The 25012-nt window shown below is 40.3% G+C and overlaps 1 protein-coding gene and 1 long non-coding RNA gene across 5 annotated transcripts in view; one reads left to right on the top strand and one right to left on the bottom strand.

The window, feature by feature from the left end:
• Positions 1–24919, top strand: part of EGFL6 (EGF like domain multiple 6) — a 49641-nt gene extending 24722 nt beyond the window's left edge. The window contains exons 8-12 of the mRNA XM_083827575.1: positions 5293–5619; positions 16245–16325; positions 18365–18451; positions 21155–21420; positions 22614–24919. Coding sequence (XP_083683701.1) covers positions 5293–5619; positions 16245–16325; positions 18365–18451; positions 21155–21420; positions 22614–22709 — 857 coding nt within the window. The 3' untranslated portion in view covers positions 22710–24919. The remainder of the gene's footprint in view (positions 1–5292; positions 5620–16244; positions 16326–18364; positions 18452–21154; positions 21421–22613) is intronic.
• Positions 1–25012, bottom strand: part of LOC310895920 — a 136422-nt gene that overhangs the window by 100846 nt on the left and 10564 nt on the right. The gene's annotated exons all lie outside the window — the stretch shown is intronic.

Here is a 25012-nt window from a genome sequence, read left to right as displayed (position 1 = left end):
CGCAGAGACAGGAGGTTGACATCTGTTCTCTGTATTTTTTACAAGTCAACTTTCACAACTTAGTTATTAGACATCCCATACCAAGCCATTTCAGTGGTCTTGTAGTCTTGCACTGCAGCTGATGTCAGAAAAGATTTACTTCTAGCCCTCAACCTACATTTGCCTTTGTTTTTCCATCACTTGCTTTAATTCCCTCTGATTCAAAGAAATAAAATACCTTTGGAAGCTGAAATATTTTTGTACTTGGGCTATAAATACAAAATGTAAAAACAGGAGGTCTTAATCTGCATGCTTCCTGATGGAGGGTGCATAAAAAGAAGCTGTGATAAAATGCACTACATTTCTTTTCAGTTTCTAAAATTCTTTATGCAATCACATGAATGCATAAATGCACAAACGTTTGTGAGCAACACCTGTGTGTTTATATAAATGTCAGGGGTCAAAGGGTCCTGAAAAATCATTGCCTCAGCTGTGGCACCCCAGACTGTCAAAGAGGGTAAGCCATGCATTCATGCAAGTCCACAAGGAGTGGATTCTGCAGAACAGACTGAGTTTTAGGTGTTCTATGCTTAGATTCATTCATTCCTACTGCAATTTACTGGTAGACATAAAAATCCATACCTTAGGCTATTTATTCTACAGCTGAATGCAGATTAGGGTACTCATGATATATCCTAAACTTGGTGTCTAGTCCCTCTTTGTCCATGATATAAAATGTAAGCATTCAAATTTTCATATTTCCATCAGCAAACTGCAGTCTGCAAGCAAGTGGGGATTATACTCATTCATTCCCATATTTTTGTCACTCCTGTCAGTTGATTTTCTACACTGCTTAGTTTTGTACGTGCAAGGAGATTGGTTTTCTGACACCACAGAGGTTATTATGTTGAGCTGTAAGAATTTTTCATTTCGCTGGGAAGACTTCAAAGTAGAAACTAAAATCAGATGTTCAGGTTTGCTGGGCAGTCAGTCCTGGCTTCCACAGCCTATTTATTAACAGCCTGCAGTTTCTTGTTACTGATTGTCAAGAGAAAATTCGTTTGGAATTAATTCTTCTTGATAATTTTTACTGCTGAATTCTGAGTTTAGACTCGAGTACCACAGCAGCCGAATTACATATATCCTTCAGAACATCATCCTCCAGAGGAAAGGTGTATTAATAGAGCTTACTTGCAAGTATATGGCAAGCAAGGCTACGAGTTTTATTCAAATGCTAAGAAAAACAAAATCCTCAATTTTTATTTATTTTATGTATTATTGGCATTAATTTATTTTATATTATATTAAAATAATTATTATTTTATATTAATTTATTTATATTACACCTGCAGTCTCAGAAGATCTGAACACTCCAGTGAGCTAACCAAGAGAATCTGATTTTGCTCCTGGCATACTAAATAGAAAATTTAGTTGCATTTACCATGAATAAAATGTGACAAATTCACATTGATTAGGATTATATTATCCAGAAATTAAGATAAATTCAGGGAACTTTCCTCTTTTCCTATTAGACTACAGTACTGTTCTTTTAAGTGGAGTTTTTTCTTCTGCTCCCTTTGTTTATATGAGAAGAAACACACAGAAAAGAGCATCATCGATTCATAGAATATCCTGAGTTGGAAGGGACACACAAGGATCCTCGAGTCCAACTCCTGGCTCCACACAGGACCACCCAAAATCAAACCCCATTTCTGAGAGTGTTGTCGAAATGCTCCTTGAACTCCATCAGGCTCGGTGCCATGACCACTTCCCTGGGGAGCCTGTCCCAGTGCCCGACCACCCTCTGGGTGCAGCACCTTTCCCCAACACCCAGCCTGACCCTCCCCTGTCCCAGCTCCGTGCCGTTCCCTCGGGTCCTGTCGCTGTCCCCAGAGAGCAGAGCTCAGCGCCTGCCCCTCCGCTCCCCTCGTGAGGGAGCTGCAGGCCGCCATGAGGCCTCCCCTCAGCCTGCTCTGCTCTGGGCTGAACAAACCAAGGGACCTCAGCTATTCCTCATATGTCTTCTCCTCTAGACACTTCACAATCTTCGTTGGCCCTCCTTTGGAGGTTCTCTAGTAGTTTTATGTCTTTCTTATATTGTGGCACCTGAAACTGTACCCAGTACTTGAGGTGAGGCCACACCAGCACAGAGCACAGCAGGACAATCGTTTCCCTCAACCAGCTAGCAATGCCATGCTTGATGCACCCCAGGATGTGGATGGCCCTTTTGGCTGCCAGGTCACACTGTTGACTTATATTCAATTTACCATCAAGCAGAATGGCAAGCCTCTCGTCCTCCAGTCTGTACACATATCCAGGATTACTCTGTCCCAGGTGCAGAATCTGGCACTTGCTCTTGTTAAATTTCATGCAATTGGTGATTGCCCAATCATATGAAATTTAGTACTACCCAACATTACAGGTCCAGTCCATCTGTCCCAAAATACCACTACGAAGTTTTTATCACCACAAAGTAAGGAGCAAATTAGGAACATATTCTTGCCCTGATAATACAGTCATTAGACAGCAGAAGCACAGGGAAATAAAAATAACTGACTTTCCCCACCAATTGCAATTCAGAAAGACTTTAGGCACTTAGGCACTTCAGTATCAATACTGATCAAGAATCAAAGATAAGAAGCAGCGCATATGGCTGTTCTGACCCATTGGTGGAAATAGTCTCCATCTATGAAACAGCTTTTGTACATCACATTGGAGCTATGCAGCTCTTACTATTTCTTAAGTACTTATGGACTTAAGTACTTATGGACTTAACTGCAGAAAGCTCTCAGTAGCTTCTGACATGGTTGTGCTATCATACTTACCAGTCCCTCTTCCTAACCCAAACAGATTCAAGACATGGCCTGCACTAGGGGGCTGAATATTTAATTGCATACTGACTGGTCATGTCATAGCTGTCATGAAATCCTGAGTTGATTTAAAATGCCTCATTGTCCCAAGCCCCAAAGTCCATTGCCATGGACTTTAAACACCAAAGACACCATCTTCCTCAGTAGCTCTGATACTCAGCCAGGGACTTCATTAACTCAGTTGAATCCTTATGGCAGAACTAGATAATCTATCTCATAAACTGGAACTCCTCAGATTTACGTCTTCCCTAAAACTTGCGTTTTTGTCATACTAAGTCTTCCAGCCCTGGTTTCTGCACAGTGGTGTTCCTCAGCTGATGTTGAGCAGCAACTGATGTTGCTGATAAAATGCAGTATCTGCAGTCTTGCCATAATTTCTCCTTTGAATTTGCTCTGTACTGTACACGTATTTTGAACAAACTGATCCAAAGTAGTCCTGGCTTTAATCCTCAGTGATGACTTGTCCATTGGCACCAAGAGCTATCATTTTCTGTCAGATGACAGAAAAGTACATCTGGAAGGGACTCTAAGGGATCGGTTTGTCTGTTCTTTCGTTCTGAGGCAGATCACATCCAGCATATTAGTGACAGATGGTAGTCTAACAATTTTTTAAGGCTTCGAGTGATGCAGTTCAAATAATCTAAGTAGCTTGCTCCTGTGTTTTACTAGCCTATAGCAAGGATAGGAAGCAAGTGTTTCATAATATGCAACTGAAATCTCTCCTCATGTTATGCGAACTGATAATTTTCCCATCTTAACATAAAGAAAAGCTGACCAACATTGTGCCTCAAAGGAGCCCTTTGCGCTGCTACTGGGTCATATACTGGCAGAAAATCAATCCTGGCTCCCTGCACCCATAGAAATGCATCTTCAAATGGGTTCCTATTAAAAATAGTCCCTCATTTAAGCATCCCAATATAGTTTGATAACTATAGAGAGAATAATGGAATTTAAAAAGAAATCACAGAATCACAGAATCATTTAGGTTGGGAGAGACCTCCAAGATCACCTAGTCCAACCTCTGACCTAACACTAACAAGTCCTCCACTAAACCATATCACTAAACTCTACATCTAAACGTCTTTTAAAGACCTCCAGGGATGGTGACTCAACCACTTCCCTGGGCAGCCCATTTAAATACCTAACAACCCTTTCAGTAAAGAAGTTTTTCCTAATATCCAACCTAAAGCTCCTCTGGCACAACTTTAGCCCATTACTCTTGTCTTATCAATAAAAGGCTTGTACCTTGAAACAGTACGTTGACAAGGAGAGCATGCTGTGAAAATCAGGAGTGCTATGTAAATGTTAAAATATCCTCTTATCACTAATGGTTTTGAAGTTTTCTGCCTGGATATAAAGGATATTTGACTTCATTATACTCTATGATGGACCAAGAATGGGGAAAATCCCCAAATCAAAATTTTTTTATTTACAGCTTTGAACAATCTTGGTTGACTTTTACCCCACAGAAGTTTTTCACTTCTGCCAGCCTTTGTGCTTCTGAGCAGGATCAGAAGTTGCAAAATACTACAAAGCTGGATTTCCTTTTAGTATTTTGCAGTCAAAAGGAATCATAAAACAGTAACAATCTCAGAAAATTGTATATTTATGTTCTAGTCCGTCATTGAATTGCAAGAAGATAATAATTTGGACTTCTCAGATGCCTCTCTGAACTTTGGAGCTTTTATCCTTTAGACCTAAATGAAATGTGATGAATCAGTTTGTTATATCTCCTCTCAAAATATGCTCTATTTCAGTGTCTTTCAGCCTTTGGTGCAAGAAATGTTAGGTCAGAGAAGTTCACAAAAGATAGCTAAGAAAAATGCTCACTACTAGTAGGCTGACATATGTTTTATAGGGAATCAAGTCTCCATCGACAATTTTCAGTAGTCCACAAACAGAAGAAGGATTTTTTTTTCTCCAAGCTCCAGTGTAAAAATACAGAATGTAAGGAGCTTTGTGGCCTGTGTTATACAGGAGGCCAATTAAGGTTATGACAGAGGGTCGCTCCTGTGTTTTCACTGTAACTCATGGTAAATTCTTTACTGTGAGGGTGGTGAGGCCCTGGAACAGGTTGCCCAGAGATGCTGTGGGTGCCCCATTCCTCAAGGTGTTCAAGGACAGGCTGAATGAGGCTTTGAGCAACCTGGTCTGGTGGATCCGGAGGGTTGGAACAAGATGATCCTTAAAGGTCCCTTCCAACCCAAACTATTCTGTGATTCTATGATTCTAAATCAAACCGAGTGCTGTCTGTACAACAGAGGTAAATGCATAACTAGTGAATGCGTATTCAGTTCTGTGGAGAGGTGAACTTAAATCTCACAGTAGAGAATTTAATAGTGTTGGTCTCTGGACGTTGTAAAGAACACCCGGGTGCCATTTATGAATGTGATTGCTGAACGATTCATTAGGTTGATATTTAATATTTTCTTCTTGGTTCTAGTTATACCTGAAAAGTCAGTGAAGGAAATTCCGAGAATCCCTGGAACAGCTAAGGACACAATTAAGAAACTTCTTGCCCATAAAAACAGTGTGAAAAAGCACAAAGCAATCAAGAATGTGATCCCAGAATCAGCAATGACACCAGCTTCTAAGACCCACTTGCAGTCACTGGACTATGAGGGTGGTATTGATCTTGGTGGGAGCTACACTGTTGAAGAGAAAGAAACTGAAGTTACTATAGAAGAGGCAGAGGAGACAGACAAGGAAGAGAGTGAAGATTATGAGAATCAGATTGACCATGAGCAAAGTCTAAGAGGAGATGTCTTTTGTAAGTTTCTCCATTTTTATACTGGTTTTAATGCAAATAATTATGTAAACACTAAAAAAATAGTCACCAAACATTATAGCTATTTTATCCTAATTTACTTGTAGAAAATGAATCTAATATAGGTACTGTGAGATTTCAGGTTGGAAATTAGGAGAAATTTCTTCTCAGAAAGAGCAGTCAGGCATTGGAACGGGTTGCCCAGGGAGGTGGTAGAGTCACCGTCCCTGGGGGTGTTCAAGGAAAGGTTGGACGTGGTGCTTAGGGACATGGTTTAGTGAGTGATAGTAGTGGTAGGGGGATAGTTGAACCAGATTATCTTGGAGGTCTTTCCCAACCTTTATGATTCTAGGATTCTATGAAAGTTAGTGAATCCTCCTTTTTAGAGGAAACAGTCTGCAGTCAATATTGACAGAAGGGAGTGTGCCATCCTGACAGTCACTCTGCCAGCTGTTCTTTGACAGCAGCTTACATGTAGCTTTTCCTCATTTTCTTCATAGAAGCCCCAATAAAAAATGATATTTTGCTGTTTCATTATGCATAAGACAACAACTAGCTTTGATTCATGATAGGCATATTCATCATCCTAATAGTATGCATTGTTCAGAGGAAAAACATATACTTTGGTGTCCTTGTGTTTCAAATAATGTAGACTATACAATAGGCACCACTGTTGTTCATAGCATTCGCACCAGAAAAACAATGTCATGAATCACCAGAGGGTTTTTTATCACTTTTGTTTACATGCGAGAATCTATCTGAATAGGCACTTGCATTTAAAACATTTGATGGTATCCGAGCAGGTATCTTGCTTAATTTCTGACACTAGTCATTTATCAGGAAGATTGACATGTTTCCTCAGTCCACTTTCAGGTGTTTTCTTTCAATCACTATGTTGTATGATACACATTTTCTTGCCATATTGTTTTCAGTTTTCAAATGCATTTTAATTTTATTTTTATCTGGCTCATTCAAATGTTCTTCAAGGGGGTGGCAAAAACATACAATATGAAAAATGCACCATGATAAACATTTATTCATGATACTTTTTCTTTTCCAAAGTATAGAAAAGCAATAAATATTATCTCACAGTAAATAAAATTATGTGCTGTATTTCATAATGATATAAATGAACACAAATGGAGTTTAAGTTAGAACTCAAGTTGTTGCTATTGGATTCAAAAAAACACATGCACATGTGTTTTTAGAAAGGAAGGATCATTTTAAAGTCCTCTAGAAACATGGTCTGTAATATTGCTATTGTAGGAAAGCCAAGAACAAATGTGATTAATCATTTAAATACATTTGAGAATACAGGCTTCTTTACCCAAGGCACTATTCTCATAAAATTGCCTTTTTTAAAAAAAAAAAAATCAGTGGAAATTGGTCTGTTTCAGTTTAGGCTAAGGATATAGCCTAATATCGCTTCCCCAAAGTATGCTAGAGAGCTGATAAACAGAGTAAAATCAGGTGTTTGTTCACCAATCTCCTCCCTTTCTGCAAACATTAACAACAGTGACTGCTTGTGGCATATTTCAAGTTTCCTGACAATACAAAACTGGGGAGAGCGACCTGTTAGCCAAAGGGCAGTGCTGCTGTTCAGAGGGACCTGACAGGCTGTTGCAATGGGCTGACAGGGCCATTGTGAAGTTCAACAAATGCAAAGGGAGAGAAAAGTGTCATGCAACATTACAGATGTGGGCTGCCTGCTTATAAAGAAGCTTTGCAGAAAAGGACTCGATGGTATTGTTAGATAAATTGAAGAACGTGAGCCAGCAAGGTGCCCTTGTGGCCAGGAAGGCCAACCACACCCTGGGCTGCCTTAGCAAGGTAACCATTAGATTAAGACAAATGGTTCTTCCTTCTCTTTGGTACTCCGGAGACCACATCTGAGGTGCTGTGTCCAGTTTTGGGCTCCCCTTTAAAAGAAAGACATGAACATACTGGCATGAGTCTGGCAGTGCTCCACCAAGGTCAGGGACTTGGAACATGCAGCATATGAGGAGAGGCGGAGAGCAACTGGTTTTTCAGTCTTAAGAGGAATGGAAGGTTGTAGAGAAGGAAAAGCCAGACTCTTCTTGAAAATATAAAGCAACAGGGAAAGAGGCAATGGATGCAAGTTGGAACAAAAGAAATTCTGATTAGTTATAAGGAAAATATTTCTTTTTACCATGAAGTTAGCCAAGAATTGGTGCAGGTGTGCATGTAGGTCGTGAAATATGCATCTTTGAAGATACTCATAATTTGACTGGTCAACCTTGAGCAACCACCTGATCAGCAGGTCAGATTAGGTGACCCAATGATGTCCCTTCCAACCTATATGGTTCTATGACTTGTTCTATTCTTTCAACCTAGCATTTCAAAGTAATATCAAAAATAGTGTTATCTAGCGTGTATAGAGCTGCACACTATGTTGACCTTACTGTTCTGGAAGACACTTAAATGCTTCTCTAATGCTGTAAAAATATAAAGTCACAAATCAGGAAGCAGCAATATTTCCAAAGTATCCAAACAGCTGCCACGTTTCTGCATGTCAGCTTTTAGCAAGATCAAATGGTGAAAATACTCAGAACTTACTTCCCTCCTCAAGTTCTTCCTTGCACAAGAAGAAAAGCCCAGGATGGGATTACTAAAGTAAGTGGAGAAAAGATAGATAGAGCTCACTCATGGTGGGCCCTTGGCCTACTGAGAGCCCTCCTCTGACCTTATGACTGTCAGAGGCAGGAGGCAATTAGATGTGTACAGGCCAACACAAAAAGAGGACAGCAAAATACTGAAGTAAACACACACATACACACACATACCAGCCTGAGGAAGTATGTTTGTGTTTCCAGCTGATAAATTAGGAACTTCAGCTGGCATGCAGGAGACCCCCTACTTCAAAATGTGTATTGCACAGACAGCTGGGACTGTGCACCCACCTTACTTTTTTCACTGAATGTCCTAACCTCCAGGCTTTGCTCAATCTCCATTTTTTGTGAAAGGTTTCTAGCTCTTGGCGCTGTGACTCCAAAGTTGATGTTCCTGTGCCAAGAGCACCACTCTTCCTCTGGCCAGCTACCCCAGATGCATTTCCTAACCCCAGCCTACCTGCTTACTCAGCCTTTCTCTCCTGACGAGCTTATGCAGCTTTCCACCAAGCTTCTAAGGATCTCTTCATAAATAATTTACCTGAAAAAAGTAGCAGGGGCAGGAGCTGAAGCCAAATTGGGGTTGAAGTTTTCACTGGATGGCAAGCTACCCTTGGATCATGCTTACCATACTGCCACAGCCATGTGAGCGTCTCAGATAAAGGTATTAGGTGACTTGCCTCCATTCTCTCACACGAAAACCCAGGTCTTCTGATGACCAGTCTTGTAATATTAGAAAATTCTGTTTTATACACATTTCCACTAAAAGACTAGCCTAGAGGAGGACACAGTTCTTCCCAGTCGTGATAATTAACCCAAGGCTGGTCATACTTGTGCAGAAAGTAGGGAGAAAGTGAACAGAAACCAGTTGCAATATATATGGTGGCAACTTGTGTTAAGGCTAGGTTCTCAGGTACTCAATCTTCTTCATGAAGGTAAGTTGATGGGGAGCTTTCTTATGCAAAGAGAATGGTAGAAATTGACCAGCACTGGTAATACCAGATATGTTCAGCTAGATGTGGTTCAACTGGGAAGGAATCAAAATGATTGACTAATTAACTGGAACCTGAGGGACTGGGACCTGTACTGGGCTGTGTGACCCGATGCAACTGCAAAGGGTAGATCCTGTAACCTTCCTGGTGAATACCCACTGCCATGCTGTTTGAGTGGATTCATTTCCAAGTTTCCAGTTTGAGTGAGGGCACACCAGGAAAATCCTTTGTCCACAGCAAAAGCTAAGTCAAAATAATACACAAGAGATTTTTGTAATGAAGTTTAGTGAGGTTCATTTTCAAGGACTTTCTCAACCAAGCCAAAACATTTGAACACCATATGCCTGGGCTAAGCAACAGCTATCTGTGGCTACAAATCTCTATGGAATTGCCTCTACAACTGACAGCAGTGACTATGACTATTATTGCTTGAAAATATTAAAGTATTGTGATTTATTTGCATTTTTCCCCTACTCTCTTTGTTCTTGTCATATTTGACTGGAATTTTAAGTTAGTAATATAAGGGATTTATATGCTGAACATGCCGGTGGGATTTTACTTTGCCAGGGGGAGCTGACAGAAGATTTGTGTGCTTCTTTATACAGGGAAACTACTATGGCCAAGATGAAGTTTCATTAAGTATGTGAACTTTGTTTTATTTATGGCTTTCTGTTTTGATCCCAACTATGTATAGGACCTGAGGTGTCATGCCATTTGCATTTTTCTTACAGGTTGGGTTGCATGTATTAATTGTGTTTCCTTTCTTTTTAAATTGCCATATGCCATTCTTGATCCTTGTTAATGTACTAAAATTTAGACAGTTCATGGGTTTAATTGATTCCATCTTTAAAATCACTTCATTTTTAATGGTATTGAATGACCCTTTGGAGTGCAGGATTATCTCAAATTTACAGCTACTAATTTTACACATCCTTTTTTTTTCCTCCTCTGCTGATGTGTATTCACCAGTGATTCCTTTACTACCACATTAAGTTCCCTGTACAATCTCCTGAAGTATCCAAATTGCATCTGCCTTTTGTGTTATCAAAAATGGTATTGTTTGTCTTTCAGGAAGGGGAGTTAATTAGGAAAAATGGATAGTTCACACTTTTCAGAGGTCCTAACTATTACTTTTAAATTTGTGCATTATTTTATCATGGTAACTTTACTACATCTTATGTATATTATATAGGGAGCCATGGGAAAATGCTGTAGGGAAAGAAGAAAAAAAATTATTATATGAGGATTTAAATTATTAAAACAGGCCAAGTATCAAAATGCAGGATGTCTATGAAAACTTCTACTCAGTTTTTTAAAAATCCAGTAGTTTAAGATAGCAGAATAAAGCACTCAACATTTAAGAAATGTCGAAATTACGGTTATCTGTGAAAACTTTTTTTTCTTCTTACATTTTTATACCTTTTGATACAGTCTTTAGTGACTTTAAATGTGTGTTTTCTGTGGGATCTTTACCTTGTTCAGTGTGAAGGAGGGATCTGTCTTGCTGTGCAAGGAGTAGTTCAATAGACAGCACTGTCCCATTGATTATAAAAGTTGCAGATGCATAAAAAATAAGGAAGGGCTGCAGGGAAGGGGGAAAAAAGGTTGTCATTTTGTGTTCTGAGTAGTGTGTGTTCCTTATTTTCTATGTGAGATGAGATCCTAAGGTCTGATTTCCCAAAGTGATAAACACGCACAGCTACAGCTATTAACTCAGTAGGAACTGCTTTTAAACAGTGATATAAAACACAATGGACATTGAAATGTCAAATCCCAGATGTCATACTCTGAGTGTGCAGACCTAGCGAACAAAACAACTTCCTGGGCTCCCTAAGAGTCATATGAGAGTTAATATGTTAATATTTGTAAAACACAAGCATATAATCTAGTCAACTGTGTTAATTACCAAGCTTCTTCCTTTGATAGCACCAAGAATGATAAGGAGGTTTTTGCCTTCTGATTCATTTGGCAATAATATAAGTGGGCTGCTTATCTTATGGATTCTAGGCTTTTAATTCTGAACAAGATACCTCTCCCAGCTAATCAGGACGTTGGCTGTTAAACTCATTCTTTTCTACACCACTGTGCAAGCAAATAATGATATACTGAATGTAAAGGAAGCTAGTCTTCATTTTACTACCTGTTATATTGTTTGACTTTTTTATAGTGCCCACTCTGGTTTTCTGGTTGTTTTTGTTTTGTGTTGTTTTGTTTTGTCTTTTAACGAGCTTTGAACATCAGAGAGCAGTGATAGATAGACAACAAGAACCGTTGTTGTGAGAGTTCCCACATGCCACAGTTGTAAACACTTTGGGACTGTGTATGTTAGAATTACTAACAGTGAGTTATTTCTCCCAGATTTTGTGGGTTATTTTTACATTTAGACTAACTAGACTACCTAGGCAAAAACAGGCATAGGCATTTTCCAGGGGATGGAAAAAACAGCCATAGCAAGAAACAAAAATGTACCACACTCCCCACAACTAGCTTCTTTAAATATTTGGGTGCCTGTATTCCTGCTGTATGTCTGTTCTTCCAGTATTGTCGCCTCAGGATGCTATGGGTGATTTATAAGAAATATAGACCCATTAACAGGGAAAAGAAAAATAAAGCTTTAAGGATAGCACATGCGTTACTGCAGACAAAAAGAAAATAATTTTCAAGCTATAAACCAAACCATATTTTTTCAGACAAAATATTATTTCCAGGAGTATTAAATGTACTGTAAGTAACCTTATATACAGTTGTTGGCAAAGCAGAGAGGTGAAGCCAAGTGCACATAAAGGAAAATCTGTCCTTTAGTACCAGAGCCACTTAGCAGTGGTGTTCTGTTTCTGAAGCATGTCCCTGAAACAGTGCTGCACAGCTATTGTACTGAACTTCTACTCATTGGGTTTGGGGTTTTTTGGGTTTTGTTTTCACTTTGGGCCTTTTAAAATTGCAGCTTATCCAAGCAGTGCATTTCCAGATGTGCCTCTGAAGACTTCCTGTTGCTTTTGTGATCTCATTATCCTTTATTTGACTTGTAGACTGACTTGAAGGTCTGTCTACATGATACTTTGCAGGTGGACCTGAGCTCACTCCAAGCAATCCGAGCACAAGGCAGCTCCAAACAAGAAGTCATGTAGTCAGAGTTGGTGCAACTGGTAGGTCAGTGATAACAAACCTGTTCAACAAGCAAACGGAACTGCTGTCCGCCTGCACTTCAAGGAGGACACTGCTGTGCAAAAGGATAAGTGTGAACCTAACTAGCTCTTTTGCAACACCTTGTAGTGGTGGTCTGTCACCTTTATTACTTAGCTACCCAAAGTTCCCCTAACAGAGGGAATGGCTGGAAGGTGGCTCTCAAAACCGATCTGTTTCATTATGTGCAGCTCTCCCTGGAAGCCTGTTGTTTTTAAGGTGGAATTCTGAACTTCTTTTAACCAAGTTTCATTTCTAAATTTGTGTCTAAATCCCCTTCATGGCACTCTATTTAGGCATGTTTATATTAGGGCAATGCCTGAATGCTTCATTTTAGCAGGACTTTCTCAAGTATTTTCTGAAGGTATTCCTCAGAAGTGTCCCCATGACAGCAGTCGTGTCATCAGTTATTTCAGAATCTGTTTATGTGAGTCCTATTATTTTTATGCAAGTATGTTTCTCAGGATTGTTTCAACCACCTGATCTAGCTGGGACTGTTGCATTTTGCAGAAAGTCTCTTTCCCAGGCACAGTTCCTGCAGTCAGTACAATTGACAAGCTGCACCTGATGTGACTCAAACCGAGAGATTTCTTTTCCTCAGAGCAGAGGCGTTACTCAGACATATGTCACAGACAGCAACACTGACTTTCTTGCAGTCCCGGGAGCCTGTGTCAGCTGTAAGCTGACTGCTCTCAGGAATGGAACATCGCCAATTTACTTATGCCCAGCTCGTCAGGCACTCAGAGACACAGCTCCTATGGAAATTGGTAGTAGTTGGTTACATAGATATCCCTGAGGACCTGGGCATTAATTCTCTCTGCCATTAATTCCTGCTCATAAGATTAACCCATCGTAACACGTAAGAGTATAGTGATGGCAGTAGCACTTAAGAATGTGTCGCACCCTGGTGCAAAGGGGTTTATATATAACTGGAGATAATATGATAGCTTTTGCTGCAGATACATTGGTGGGGGATACCAGCAGTACAGAAAGAAAGGGTGGACTCTGCTGCACCTGAAGTGAGACTTAAGTGAGCTTTTGTTGGTCGGAGTGTATTCTTGTGGAACAAGAGACAAGGACTCTCTGGAAGGCTTGCATTTCTGCAAGCACCAGTGGACCGCAGAAGAGCTGAAAAGTGCGAACCTAACTCCTGGCTAGTACTTAGGAGGGACAGATCTTGGATTCTGGTTATGTCCCATGATGGTCCAATGTCAAACGTAGGCACCTTCCAAGAAGTTAGGCTTCTTGAAAACGTCTCTGTAAGCTGAAGAAATACAGTTTCTCCTAACTCTCTGGTGATACCTTCCAGTAAGTGGAGAACCTGACTGTAATGCCTGACACTGAAAGCAAAAATAGATTTGGATATAAAATTTTACTCTTTTTATGTACATGACAGTTCTTCACTGGAAGCATTTGCTGCACACAGGTACACCTGCATGTATATCCCTCAAGTGAATTCAAGTGTAATTCAATAACTTTGTAAATAAATCATTCTGGCAGCTGCTATCTTCTGTTAAATTGCTCTAGTCTTTCCAGAGCTGTTCATATTTTAATAACTTTCTTCATTTTGGCAAGGGTTTTCACAGCCTGAGCCTCTTTCACAAAGCAGGAGGCCAAGTTTATGGCATGACAGTAAGCTTAACACCTAAGCACTTTGCGCATGTTCCTAAATCTGTATATGTAGACATATATTAATTTGGAGAAAGATATATTAATCTTCGCCTTAAGTAAGAATATTATCTAGGTGATTTAAGTAGTGGTCCAGGTGAGGAGAAGGCTGCAAGGGCAACAAGAGGGGACACGTTCCTGGCAATTCGTCAGAAAGCTCATAAGATTGCAGGAGTCTCCTTTCTTGGCTCAACACAGTCCCTCTGGAACTGCCTCCAGGGCCTCGTCATTGCTGTGTGTTTTCCCTGGTGTACAAACAGAACACTTTTTTACACTTTTGAAGGAGAAGAAAAGTTAAGAAATGGTATATTCTATGGCACTTGGAGGCTCTGGTTTGAAGGGTTTGTAAGCATATTCTTAAACTTGAGCATGTGCTTATGACTTCAAATATGTTGGAGTATTTTGTTGGGAAGCCCTAGATAAGTGGAACTCACTGGAACAAACTCCCAGTTGAACAAATGTGTGTGTATATGAAAGTCATGACTTTTAAAACAGTTGGCAGCTTTCTAGTAGCATGACTAATACAGTGCTGAGTAGAGAAACCAATGTCCATTTCCGTAGCTCCAGTCAGCTGGCACTGTTGAGGAAGCCTGAGCTTTTCTTAGTGCTGCTTCCCATGTGGTATGGCTGAAAAAGTGAACTTCTTATGTCAGGCTTTCCACTAGCACCTTTTGTAAGCAGTAATCCAAAGGATCATCCTTCCCTCCTCCCTCCTTATCCTTCCCATCCTTCCTTGGCCTCAAGTTGAGCCAGGGGAGGTTCAGGTTGGAAATGAGGAGACATTTCTTCTCAGAAAGAGCAGTCAGGCATTGGGACGGGTTGCCCAGGGAGGTGGTGGAGTCACCGTCCCTGGGGGTGTTCAAGGTTGGACCTGGTGCTTAGGGACATGGTTCAGTAGTGACATTGGTGGTAGGGGGATGGTTGGACCAGGTGAGCTTGGAGGTCTTTTCCGACCTTAATGATTCTATGATTCTGAGTCTTCTTGTATTCCTAAGTATGTATGTATATATCACAGGTATCATCTGCATGTGTGTTTGCAACGGATGGAGTACTCTGCCAGTGAAAGCAGGTCTTCCCGTTGCCTTGTGTGATTAGTTACTTATGCAGGCACCACACTGAGAAGTTGAGGTCATCGTTTTTTTTAGTGTGTACACTTCTCCTGTCACCACTTAAAATAATACAAAAGAAGCTTAACCACAGAACTTCAAAAATACTTAGGGCTCACGCTGACAATCCATGGAAAATAAGAGTTTGCAAGCTTCTTGTACCTTTGTAGCTCAACAGATGTGAGAGCTTTTGCATTTGTCTCTCGGGCTGTGGCTGATTTATTTTTTTTATTTCTTGCAGTACCTTCTTTAGTCTGATATTGTAGAGAAGGCACCTAATGTTCATTTACTGCTGCTGTACCAACTCTTCCAGTTTGGCATAGAACAAGCCAGTCAATCAGTTTTTACAAAAGAGCTTGCTCAGGGTTTTCTACCATGTCTGATGATCAAAACATCAGGCTGTGCTTGCCAGCTGATGCAGGGAGGGTGAGGAAGACACAGGGCAGTCGCTGCACCTTTCCTTCCCAACAGACAGCGGAGCTGATGAGGCCTGCAGGAGAACACGTGCCCCAGGAGAGAGCACAGCTTTGGAAAAATCATCTCCTAGAGATCCCATTACAGCAGCACAGATACCTCCCACTTGAACGCACAGCTGTGGGCCTTTGGTCTCCTAAAGTATATGGCTTTTACGAAGTCTCTCACATTACCCATTTTTTTGAGGTTCCTGTTTCCAAACTACTGCCAAGCCATTCAGTCATTGTCTTTGCTATCTCATGGTGTTCATCTACGGCAATCAATGCTTGAAATTTTGCAGCAAGAAAGCAGATCATCATGCCAAAGAAAGATCATGTGCAAAGATATTTGACCTTGCAAACCTTGCAACTCCATTGCCCACATTTTAAAAGGCACAGTGATGTGGAAATCAGCAATTTAAACATTTTAGTATTCAGAGTTAGTATCTAACTGGGGTTAGAATTGTTATTTCGGTGGTGGAGTGAAAAACACATACATTGAATTATATAAATAAACTATTGCAACTGGTATAAAGGAATAAAGTTCCATTTTCTGTTCCTGTTATGATTCAGCACTTGATGAATTGTTTTCACCAGTTCCCCAGGGTAAAGAAGCAGCTGCCTTTGGCCCCCTTCTGGCACAGAGAAAAGTTCCAGTTTCGAGACCAGAGCAAGAAGGTACTTTATTTTTATTCTGTAATGTTTTTCCTGCATATTGTGTGTTTTCATGACAATCTGTATCACCTAAGCCTCAGAACCTCTTTAGAAGTCTTTACATAAAACAAAAGCTTAATGAGCATTTAGAGACAATATCTGGTGAATATCTGGCGAAACCATTCTGCCAGTTCCAATATGGTTTTGTGTCCTTTTCAGAACATCTTTAACTGTTGATAAGACATGTATAGAATGTCCCCCAACATGGAAAAGTAACTTGCAATTGAATTTTACTTATTTATTTCAGATTCATGAAAAAATAAGGTAATTTTGGTTACTTACAAAATGCAGCCATGTTAGAGGAGTGTTGCATAGCACACAACCATATCCCAAAGTCCTTCAGCTATTTGCTTTTTTTGTGTATCTTGTAATCAACAGGAATGAGTGTCCCCTGAACAAGACTGAATAAGTATTTAGCCTAAATATTAAATAGCCTAAATAAATTCATGATAGCTCCCAGTTCATCAGTAAGTCCTGTGGGTATCAGATTAAGGTGATACTCTGTTCTTTTTCACATTAAAAAAAAATTTTGTAATTCAGTGGAACATACAAGGCCCAAGACCTGCCAATTTATGTACACAATTTAAATTTCTGCCATGCCCTAGGAAACTGCTTCACACATTTGCTAGCATAAGACTGCACTGCCTTCTGGTAACTATAACAGATTGCAGAGTGTCTCAGGTCAAAGCAGAGCATACAAGCAGATCAGAGAGCATTCTCACCCACTCTCCTGGTGGGAAACAGTTCCTCTGTGATGCAGTGACTTGATTTTAAGTTGTGCAGCCTTTCTGAGGTAAGTGGAGCTAGCAAGAAGCTAAAAACAGGCTTTGGACAGAATGATGAAGCTGACTGTAAGGACCTGATTACAAGAGCCAGGAAAAAAAAAAAAGACAAAAAAAAAAAAACAGAATCCAAGAGAGGGAACTAAGAGATCATATTGAGCTAATGCATTTACAGGGCAGCGACGTTCTGTGGAGTCACGAGCTAAGTGTGCAGGGGCTGAAATGTTGGGGTTCACTGTAGCTGAGATTCATTTTAGGACAAGGTGGGTTTCACAAAAAAACTATGGAGATATGATTCCAGATCTTTAAAAAAAATTAAAAAGGCAAAGATGCTGGCAGACATTTAGTGTGAGATAGTTTTTGTTGTTTGTTTGTTTTATTTTGTTTTTGAAGTCAGAAAGTAGTGCTTTTGGAAACAAGACTTAAATTTATACAGTAAAACTCTCCAAATGTCATGTCCTGCACTTCTCTGTCTCATGATAAAATGCATGAAAAGAACAAGAAGGATCCCCCCTTCCAAGGAAATTCAGATGACTGACATACTGTTCTTAATCTGATCTGTCATGCTGGCATTTCACAGTGTTTATTTCTTTATATATGATGCTTTTCATCTGCACAGTCACAAAGGCTGTGCTGTGCTCTGTATGAGACATTTTTTGCAGTGTGCTCTAAAGATCAACTGATTTGGGCTACTTCCAGCTCTCTATAATATAAATTGAGTGCTGAAGTAAAGGATTCCTCTCATGGGAGGACAGCTTCTCACTTTCAATGGAATGAACTGGAGCTTGTGCATCTCAGCTGATTACAACTGCAGCAGTGTCACATATGGAGAGAGTAAAGCTTGCAAGTTGGCAGATCCTAAACTACTTATGATGTTAGAGTTCAAAACTGACATCTCAAACTACACCTGGCAATCAGCAGGCATTCAGTATACAAAACTCACAGCACATTAAAATCATGTGCACATGGAAATTTGGCAGTAAAAAGTCACAATACATATTTCTGTGAATTAAGGAAAGAATTACTACATAAATTCTAGTGTTGTGCTTTTTTTGCAATTTAATCTAGGTCAAAACTATCTGAACTCAGATTGCACATAATTTTAGAATGACCTATACACTCATAACTAGGTGAATAAAAAGCAAATTATTTTTATCAGTACTTATAATATAACGCTCCACTTATCTCTGTGTCTCCATTGCCAATTTATTTTTTTCCCAGTTGATTGCAGCTTCAGTCGAGGGGTCTGCGACTGGAAACAAGATACTAATGATGACTTTGACTGGAATCCTGCTGATCGAGATAGAGGTATTTAAATGTCTTCCCCCTAGCCATGCTTTGATTTGGTGTCTTACCCCCTCCAAATAAAGGGGGATGGAGGAGAAAATAAAATAGAGAATTAATTTTCCTATCAGTGGGTTTTCTCTGTAAAGAAATAATCATAAAAAAGAGGCAGCAGAGAAGGCTGGGAGGGGAAGCTGCTTCTTTGAAGTACCCAGTGGCAATTGATACTTAGCAATTTCAACACAAGGGAATCAAAAGATGAGAAAAAAGGAATAGAAAATAACAACTGTTAGGAACTGCAAGGTACAAAACAATGGGAACCATATTAGCTGCATGTTGTGTCTCTCCAAGGCTGGTAGGACCTTTAACCACGCATTTGCCATTTAGATTGATGTGGCAGTGTTGCCACTCACACTGCTTAGAAATAGCACTGTGATAACTGCTCAGAAATCTCAAACTCCACAAGACAAAATAGTGAAGGCATTCCTTAGAATGAAGCAAGGGCAGGGTGCTACTCAAGAAAAACTGATACCTGATGTCCTGGTTTCATCCAGGATAGAATACCTTTTCTTCATAGTAGCTGGTATGGTGCTGTGTTTTGGACTTAGGTGAGAATAATGCTGATAACACAGTGGTGTTTTAGCTGTTGCAGAGCAGTGCTTAAACCAAGTCAAGGACTCTTCAGCTTCTCAGGCAGCCTTGCCAGCAAGGAGGCTGGGAGTGCCCAGCTGGGCACAAGAAGCTGGGAGGGGACAGAAAGCTGACACAAACTGGCCAAAGGGATATCCCATCCCATATGGCATCGTGCCAAACAATTAAAGCTGAGGGGAGTTGTCCAGGTGGTGCTGCCATTGCTCAGGGACCGGCTGGGCATCAGTCAGCTGGTGGTGAGCCATTGCATTGTGCATCAGTTGTTTTGATTATTCTTTTTGTTGTTATTGGGTTTTCTCCTTCCCTCCCCTCCCCTCTCCTCCCTTTCTCTTCTCTCCTTTTCCTCAAGGGTCCATGCTGGGACCAATACTATTTAATATCTTCGTCAATGATAGAGATAGTGGCATTGAGTGCTCCCTCAGCAAGTTCCCAGATGACACCAAGCTGAGGGCTGCAGTTGATATACTAAATGGAAGGAATGTCATCCAGAGAGACCTTTACAGGCTTGAGGATTGCACCCATGTGAACTTCATGAAGCTCAACAAGATCAAGTGCGCCTGGGTTAGGGCAATATCCAATACCAATACAGACTGGGTGATGAGTAGATTGAGAGTAGCTCTGATGAGAAGGACTTGGGGATAGTGGTGGATGAAAAACTCAACATGAGCTGTCAATGTGTTCTTGCAACTCAGAAAGCCAACTGTATCCTGGGCTGCACCAAAAGAAGTGTGGCCAGCAGGCCAAGGGAGGTGATTCGCCCCTCTGCTCTGCTCTTGCGAGACCCCACCTGGAGCCCTGCGTTCAACTCTTCTGGGGCCCCCAACATAAAAAGGACATGGACCTGCTAGAGCAAATCCAGAGGAGGGCCACAAGGATGATCAGAGGGCTGGAGCACTTCTTGTATGAAGAAAGGGTGAGAGAGTTGTGGTTGTTCAGCCTGGAGAAGAGAAGGCTTTGAAGAGGCTTCACTGTGGTCTTTCAATAAATAAAGAGGGCTTATGAGAAAGACAAAGAAAGAGTTTTTACCAGAGCCTGTAGTGGCAGAACAAGGGATAATGGTTTAAAACTGAAAGAGGATAGATTTAGGTTGGATATAAGACATTTTTCATGATGAGAGCAATGAGGCCCTGGAACGTGTTGCCCAGAGAAGCTGTGGATGCCCCATCCCTGGAGGTGTTCAAGGCCAGGTTGGATGGATGGAGCTTTAAGCAACCTGGTCTGGTGGGAGGTGTCCCTTCCCATGGCAGGGGGGTTGTACTAGATGATCCTTAAGGTCCCTTCCAGCCCAAACCATTCAGTGATTCTATAGTTCTGTGATCTTCCCCTGTGACCCAGGAAATGTTGCAGGTGTTACAGTGGGAACCAGTGGATTCCGTGGACCATTGCTCCAATTTCAACATACACGTTCTCTGTCTCTCCCCTCACACTCTTTCCACCCCAGTCTTTCCTTGCTAATCCTTCCTCTCCTGCTCCTTGTATTTCCTTTTCCCCAGCTCCTTTCTCTGTCCTGCCACTTCCAGGAAGACCTTACCCTGACCTTAACCCATTTTCCCAAATGTAGATCTGCTGATTATGACTTCATTTATGGGCCCAGATGTTTTATCCCTTTCTCTCTTTGTGTGTCTCATTCATTCCATTGGTCCTACAGGATTTGTGGAATAAGCTGTCAGTTCCTTTATGAGTTTGTCATCACTGCAGAGGACAGTGGGGAGAGTTTTGAGATAGCTCAAGTACTGGAAATGATCTGACCACAGAGGCACAGCAGCATGTTTCAAGCTATTGCATTTGAAAAAAATGAGTTGATTTTGCCTTCGAAAGATGCAGACAATTGCAATGCAAGGAAGAATGACTGTAATTGCCAGTGAAATATGAACTCATCTCCTTTGTAAACCGATCTGACTTCCAACAGTGCAAGCTGATTCCTTGTAAAGTATAATCCCTGCTGCTTTTCTCCAGTCTGATTTTAAATTATTCAAGTAACACAGCTTCTACTTATTTTCTTAGCAAAATTTTACTCAATTTGCTAATAAATAGCTTGAGTCCATTAAAGATGTATTTTCCTCTTTTTGTTACGAGGTGATGGGTACTACATGGCAGTTCCAGCCTTTGTGGGCCACAGGAAGGATACGGGACGTCTAAAACTTCTCCTCAATGACCTCAAACCAAAGAGCAGCTACTGCTTGATTTTCAGTTACCGACTTGCTGGCGAGAGAGTGGGGAAACTTCGAGTGTTCCTCGCCAACAAAAAAACTGCTCCTGTCTGGGAGGAGAACAAAGGGAAAGATGAAAGGTGGAGAACTGGAAAAGTAGAAATATTTCAGGGGGCTGAAACAACCAACACTGTAAGTACAACACAGTTCATAAGTCAACTACCATAACCAACAGCTTAATTTCCCAATCCTGAAATGTTGTGCCAGCTGTTTTATAGGCATCACATACTGGCAGTTGAAAGGCTTATGTGGAACGGGAAACAGGAACACAGATTTTAGGAGGCAGAAAAGTTATTATCTGGTTGTAATTTCATAACTGAATTGCCCAGTTGGTTAGGACACTAATGCCAGTAATTCTATCATTTTGTAAAAACTACATCAGATCATAAATTATCACAAACAGTCAAAATCCATTTAATATCTAATGCAACAGAAGGCACACATATATCCCTGGAAAAATGAAAAATATCCCCATTTCATAGAAAAGGACGCTCTCAAACCACATTATCCAGACCAGTAGTTCAAGAGGAGACCTCATTTATTACCAAGAGCAGACAATCACCCTAGGAGCAGGACATGCTAGCCAGCAGGGAGCACTGTGCCCTGATGTATATCTGAAAACTAGCTCAATCAGGGCTTCAGCAAGTTTCTCCTTGAAATTTTAGAGCCTGATTGTAATTTATGTGACTGAACATTTTCAATGCTGTGTAAAGGGTTATATGGCACAATTGAATACTGTGAGCATAAAGGAAATGCTAGACCTTTTCAAGGTTCTTTGTACTACTAGAAAGACGTAGAAGAGCCCTTACATGAATAAGAATCAGACTATAAAAAATAAAACACGGACATCCTATTCATAAAATCAACCTACTATATATGTGTGTGTATATATTACTGTAACTAGTAACCCACTTTGTATATAGTAGTTAGATACATATGTATTTACCGGATATATATCCAGAGAGATGGAAAATGAATAATTGTAATATCTGCAAGAAAAGGAGGGAACTAACATCACATACTGTGATAGTGTAACATTACTATAATAGGATTTCACTCAATTTGCATTGTCTTTGTACAATGAAAATAAGTAATCTTATTAAATGAATCCATTTGGTGCTGTAAATCTGTGCAGAGGATTATCAGCCTAGTTCAAATAATACTCACAAATTCTAAAAGCTGCAAGGATTTGAGTCATTAAGTCTTTCCTGTATTGTAATAAAACATTCCTCAGATATAGCATTGTAACTAAATACCTTTAAAAGTTGCTAAATGGTTGGATAAACTACATTTTCACTGTTAATACATCTCTTTTCTTATGACAGATCACTTTTGAATCAGAACGTGGGAAAGGCAAAACTGGAGAAATTGGAGTGGACAATGTTATACTAGTTTCTGGTCTGTGCCGAGAAGAGACCTGATAATGGATATTTGAATGTACTGGATTTAATCCTATTTTAAATATTTACGTTACTAGTAGTTTATTTTTTATAATTTTCATTACAAGGAAATGAAAATATAAAAACTGTGCCTTGAACTTAATGCAGCAATGCAAACAATAACTGACGTGCAACATGCAGAGAACACTTTTTAATGAGTTATTCTAATACATGGTTTGAGTGTAGCACTACTGTATTTTAGCATTCAAGGTCAGGGTTTCTAAAGTATTAAAATGTTTGTCTAGCTTTATTACAAATTCTATATGCTTTCATTCCTTAAACCTCTTTTCAAGGCTATTCTTAAGTCTTCTATTGCTTTCTTCTACTTCACAAGAACATAAAGCAGTATTTAAGAGGATATTACTACTTCTGGTGATGTAATTTTAACTTCCTAATTAGTGTGAAGATATTAAATTTATTCAACAGGTAAGAGGAAAGAGAGAAGCTTTTTTCTGTCTTGACGGAGCTGAATTTTAAGTGGAATCATGTCTTTGAGGAATGTTTTCATTGCTAATAAAGTATGCAAGATACCTTGTTGGTCTTTGGTGTCTTTGAGTCACACAAATCACTGTTTAGAAATGATCCTTTTACATTGTTATAAGCATGTAATGTCCATCACATACAGGCAATGTTACCGACTGCCATCCGAAAAACAACAACAACAAAAAGAATGACCCATTATACTTAAGAAACCTCGTATTATGTACCAACCTTCAGGAGCAAACTGGTTCCTGCTGGATTGCAGAACTCCTTTACCCCACAAAGGCATGAAACAACTGTCTTCATTTTCCACTAGACAGGATGGCTTAGTGGCCTCACAATAATGCTCCTTCTTACATAACCAATACACACACACACACACACACATATCTTTGTCACAAGTTCTTCATGTGTCTTGTTCTTCGAACATCAGCTAAATGGATGGAGACTACCTACCATCCCCAGGAATGGGGAGGTAAGCAGAATCTTCTCCCACAAAGCAGGAGCTGATACCTTGCCCCTCCTGCCACACACGTGTATGCACACATAGGTATGTGCCTACATGCTTAAGAGGGTCTGGAATCCAGGTTCCACCTTTTCTGAAAAGAAGCTGAATGGCTAGACTGTGGGGAAAAAGACCATCTTCTCTTTTGTGATCTCTTTTGAAAATACCCAACAGTCCACATCCCAAGTAAACAGAGATGCTCATGGAGAAGCTCCAGTTCAGGCAATGTTCAGCTAAATGTGTATGATTTTCCACTTGGTTAGCTCTGCATATCTTCTTCTAGGCTGACTCCTCACTGTTTATTATTAGTGATGCTCTTTATTTCACTTCTTTTATGAAGAAGGGGATATCCAAAACAATTGAATAGACTTCTGGAGAGAAACACTGGAGAACCTGAAAGAATTCAGCCTACACAAACGTTTTTTGTTTTTTTTTTAACAAAAAACAAGTAAATCCAGAAGCTCAAACACTTTGTATTGCACCTATGAAGCAAGTCAGGGATGCTTGAAACATTTCTTGTTATAACACAATCTTTTTGTATTTTGCACACAACTGAGAAAAGTGTAAGCAAGATTGGAAATGTCAAGAAAATCTACAAAAGCTATATAGTTTGGAAATACTTAATCTTTTTTAGAAATGCTGTTTTATGAAACAGATGCTCTGAGAACGTATATGTCAGCTTTGATGTATCAATTTCTTCACTGGTGTCTTTGGATGTGCTGAGTAAATTATGAAATAGGGATTTGAGAAAAGCAAACTCTCTTCAATCTCAGGGCAAAGACACTGGGATTTTCAAAGCAAGGAGAAGCTTCCCTCCAAATGGATTGAATGCTCGCCGTGATCTCAAAATACCGGGAGAACCTGGTCAGAGTGAGGCACAACATTAGGCTTGAGTGAAACGAGTATTTATTTCCTAGACTGGGGTCTGACTGTCTGAAGCTGAACTACTGTGGTGGTTTCACCCTGCTGGGGAGTTGAGCTCCACAATTGCTCTCTCACTCCCCCTCCTCAAAGGGACAGGGAGAGAAAATACGATGAAAAGGGCTCAAGGGTCGAGAGGACAGGGAGATCCCTCACCAGTTATTGTCACAAGCAGAACAGACTCTGCATAAGGAGATTAATATAATTGATTGCCTATTGATAACAGACAAGAGCAACGAGAACTGAAAGCAAACTAAAGACACCTTCCCCCCTCCACCTTCTTCTGCCTCCTCCCCCCATGTGGCGCAGGGGAACGGGGAATGGGGGCTGCAGTCAGTCCCTGACGCTTCATCTCCACCACTCCTTCACAGTCACTCCC

Source organism: Anser anser, assembly GCF_964211835.1.
Source record: "Anser anser genome assembly, chromosome: 1".
In the NCBI taxonomy this organism is placed as follows: domain Eukaryota; kingdom Metazoa; phylum Chordata; class Aves; order Anseriformes; family Anatidae; genus Anser; species Anser anser.
This window is presented reverse-complemented; position numbering and strand designations above follow the sequence as displayed.